We start from the raw sequence: 3,818 nt of genomic DNA on the forward strand, positions 1-3,818 counted from the left end.
AATAAAAATATACTTTGAACTTTTTTCTGATTATAACTGAGGGAGAAGTATCTGTGGAGAGCTTTTGTGGGGGCGGGGATTTATTTAAAGTGAGCTGTTTGCTTTTTGAATGTCACAAACATCTGCATGCTAGAGAATTGCCATTTGTGTATATTGTATGATAGCGTCCAAGAGCTTAAAAAAAAACATGCTGGAGCCATGAATCAAACTCAGTCATGTGACTAAGGGGAGGTACCGTGCTGGCTCCCAGCCAGTGGCAGAAGCTGATGGGTGGAACAAACAGGGCATGAAAAGACTAATATGACCAACGGATCTTAGAATTGTGGTACCCTTGTCTGGATCTACAGGAATGTAGACTTTAGCAGTTCTGCAGCTCTGCCAGCCTTTTTCCTGACACTGGAATTGTTATTCACAAAGTAGAATCCTTCTGCTTTGTGATAGGAAGGATAGAAAAAGAACATGGCCTGCATTTTAAAGGTAAATCTCGGTATCTGTTGCTTGAATGCATTGTTAAAAAGAGACCCTGGCTGCTCAGAGGCATGGATTCAGTGCGGTCCTATTGCATCTTAATCTTAGCTGTCTTTTTTGAGTATTGGTTTTGTCTGGCAAATGAATATGGAGGGATTCTGAAATGTACAGCTGTGTTCTGCTTCCCTTCTCTGCCATTCTTTCCCTCTTCCCCTGCATTGTCAGAACTGCAGGCTATCAGCTAGCTAGCGGAAAGGAAGCTGTGTGCAGAATAATAGGAAGGCATGAAGGGGGTGCGGGGCCTCTGGCTTGTCTTAGCTGACTTTGTTTAGCTGAATTCCTTCAGGAGCTATAGCATGTGGGCAACAGCTTCCCCGTGCAAAGGACAAAAAAGGGGAAGTTGTTTTTCTCCTCTGAACGAGCAGCGCTTGCTGCTTTAAAGAAAAGGCTTCAGACTTACAAAGCTGCACAAGTTGCTCCGTAAGCACACACCCCCTTCTGAATTTACACAAATCCACATGCTAGTACATTTTAGAGCCAAACTGCACCAGGTGGGGCAACTATATGCTGACACATGTGAACACCAGTTTCATGTTGTATTTCCCTCTCCCTGTTAGACATTCCCACCCGCTTTCCTTGCTAGTAGAAGAGTCATTACAAAAATCCCGTTTTTTATATGAGCATCACTACAGAAATCTGGAATCGGAGGGGAGAAAGTGGAAGTGCAGGCAAAAAAAGAACAATTAACATATGCTTCCTTACAGTATTGTTACTAGGAGGGAGCCACTATGCATTATTTCTCATTTTACAGATTAAGTAGCTGATGGGTCATATTTGCAATCTGCCTTTTTCCTTTCTACCTGTATTTTAAAAACATAAACCCACTCTGTTCCACTTCACAAGTAAAACAGGGCATGGAGACCCATCTGCCAGTATTCCCTCATTTCCAGCTGGATTACTCCTTTAATAAAGGGTTGATTATTTCGAGCGGTGGGACAGGCTCGAATAGCAAATCTCTCCAAAAATGCAGCAAAGCTAATGAATTGCACAGCTTAATCTTTGCGAAATAAATGTGCTTGTTTCTCACTAGTAAGATGATTTTTGTTTGCTTTCTTACATTTTCTTGAGGAACAGTTTTCTCCTGTCTTCCCCTCCCCTACCCCGTGCCTTTGCACAAAACAGTTTGTGCATGTAGCTTTGGTTTCTTTAATGCATATGTATTTTGTGGAGGTTTTTAGTAATAAGTATGTCAGAGGCTGGCTCAATGCTGAACTCTTGCTGAGCCACCCTCTTTGAATGTTCCTGGTAACTAACTCCCAGGAGGAGGAAACCCCCGAAGAAAAAAAAAATAGCTAGTGGATAAGTTGTGACACAGGAGCTTCCTGAATTGGGCCTGCTTTCACAAAGATAAGATGCCATTGGTGGTAGCATCTGCAAACAACCCAAAAATTGATGTAGAAATATTCTTCTCACTCCTTGGAAACTTCTCATGCAAAAGCTCTCTTTGGACCTGAAAGATAAGTTAGTTGTTTCCTTTGCGAGAAGACTCAAAGGTTTCCACACCTGTGTTTTCCTTTCTTCTCCTTTCCCCAGAGGCACAATGTTTCACTTTCCTGCTAAGCCTTGTGGCCCAAAGCCACTGTATCACTTCTGTAAGTCTGACTTCTGGAAATCCTTCTTTTTATGCTGTTTTGTTATTTTATAATCATATTCTTTCTCCTCTTCTCAAATCCTGCCGTTCCTGGCCAGTAGGGTAGTTCTGACTGACAGTAGTCCAATCAGCCTAACTCTTGTCCTTGCATCTGCCTGTATTAACAAGATTAAAAAGTGAAAGAGATGTGGAGATTAGCTTTGTAGCAAGTCAAACTAGATTCTTTCTATTCTGTCAGGAATAATCTAAAGGTTTAGACCAATGATTCATAGTCACTTTAATACTTGGTATTTTTTTTTAGCCCTTTGTCTATAAACATGTGCTTCATCATGTGGGATATAGTAACTAATATCTACAAAATAAATTCTGTAGACACCTTGAAGTGACGTCAGGTTGTTTCTCAAAACTAAGTGATGAAGCTGAGAATAGGAACTACATTTGTAATTGCATCCCAACTGTATCTTCTTCTTCCTACAACTTCAAGCATATTTTAGGGTGTGTGTAGATGAAATGGGGACCCTAAATTGAAGCGGTGGATTTAAAAAAAACAGTGCTTCAATTTAGGGCTAATTAAACCCCTGTGTTGCGCACACACACCACTGATTTACCTGCCTCTCCAGTGGGGAGGGGAGGAGGCTGGTGCTTCCTTCTGTGGCAGCAGCACCCTCCCCTCCCCCCTCAGGTGGCACCGGCCCTCAGGCACCCAGATCAGGTGGTCCCAGGGGCCACCGCAGCCATGGAGGGAAAAACTGGGCCCCCGCACAGCTTGGGCAGGCAGGCTCTGGGGGGAGGGGAGAGATCAGGTTTCCTGCTTTCCTTGGGTGGAGCCTGCTTTCCCAGGCTGCTGCCAGGCTGTCTGCAGGGCTTCCTGCAGAGCCGTGGAGCTGCACGGAGCCCGGTGCTTTGCTCCACAGCTGTAGGAGCAGCAAACTAAAACTCCTTAGAGTAGTGTTTGTTTGCTGTTTGTGAAGCAGTGATGTTTGTGAGCTGGAATTGATTCAATCTTTGCAGGTTAGTCTAACCTGGCTAGGATGAACTGGTTTGTAACTGGACAGACATTCTCTCTGGACTGAGGAAATTCAGGCACATGCCTGCAGTGGCTCAGGCTAGAAGCTGGGGGGTGCTAGAGCAGCCCTCCCTTCCCTTGTACAGACTGAGCACAGGGGTGGGGGCATGGCCAAACTCCCACAGGACTTCTGATTAGGGAGGTCCTGAAGATGCATTGCCTGCACAGTCCCAAACTTTTCACTGCTGGCTGCTCAAGGGGCAGGGGTGTTGCCAGAGCCCAGCCCATGCCTAGCACTCTAAGGCAAGGGGGGTGTGCAGTGCATGCATCTACTGATAATACGGAGCTTTTCAATCTCCCTCTCCCTGATTCTTTATACTGTCTGCAGCAAACTGACAGGTGAGTAAGCCAGCAGGAGGCTGGTAATAGTGATTATCACCTCATCAGCAAAACAGTAGGCTCTCTCCATTACTTCAAACTTTTATTAAACAGCTTACCGGCTGACCTGTTGCTTCACTCTAAATAGCCCTAAGCAGTCACCGTTCTGTCTGCCTGTCCCAGTTAAATTGGAGAGACACACACAGATACCTCTCAGCATTAACTAGTATACCACATGCCTAGGGGCCATGGGGCTGGGGTCCGTGCTGTGGGAGATGGGAGGGGAGGGGATTTCTGCTTGAGCAGTGAGGCAGG

The 3,818-nt window shown here is 45.2% G+C and overlaps 1 protein-coding gene across 1 annotated transcript in view; it reads left to right on the plus strand.

The window, feature by feature from the left end:
• Positions 1 to 245: 245 nt before the first annotated feature.
• Positions 246 to 3,818, plus strand: part of ST6GALNAC3 (ST6 N-acetylgalactosaminide alpha-2,6-sialyltransferase 3) — a 462,398-nt gene continuing 458,825 nt past the window's right edge. The window contains exon 1 of the mRNA XM_019501467.1: positions 246 to 477. Coding sequence (XP_019357012.1) covers positions 460 to 477 — 18 coding nt within the window. The 5' untranslated portion in view covers positions 246 to 459. The remainder of the gene's footprint in view (positions 478 to 3,818) is intronic.

This window comes from Gavialis gangeticus, unplaced genomic scaffold (genome assembly GCF_001723915.1).
Source record: "Gavialis gangeticus isolate Ggan-Ray unplaced genomic scaffold, GavGan_comp1, whole genome shotgun sequence".
NCBI lineage: Eukaryota > Metazoa > Chordata > Crocodylia > Gavialidae > Gavialis > Gavialis gangeticus.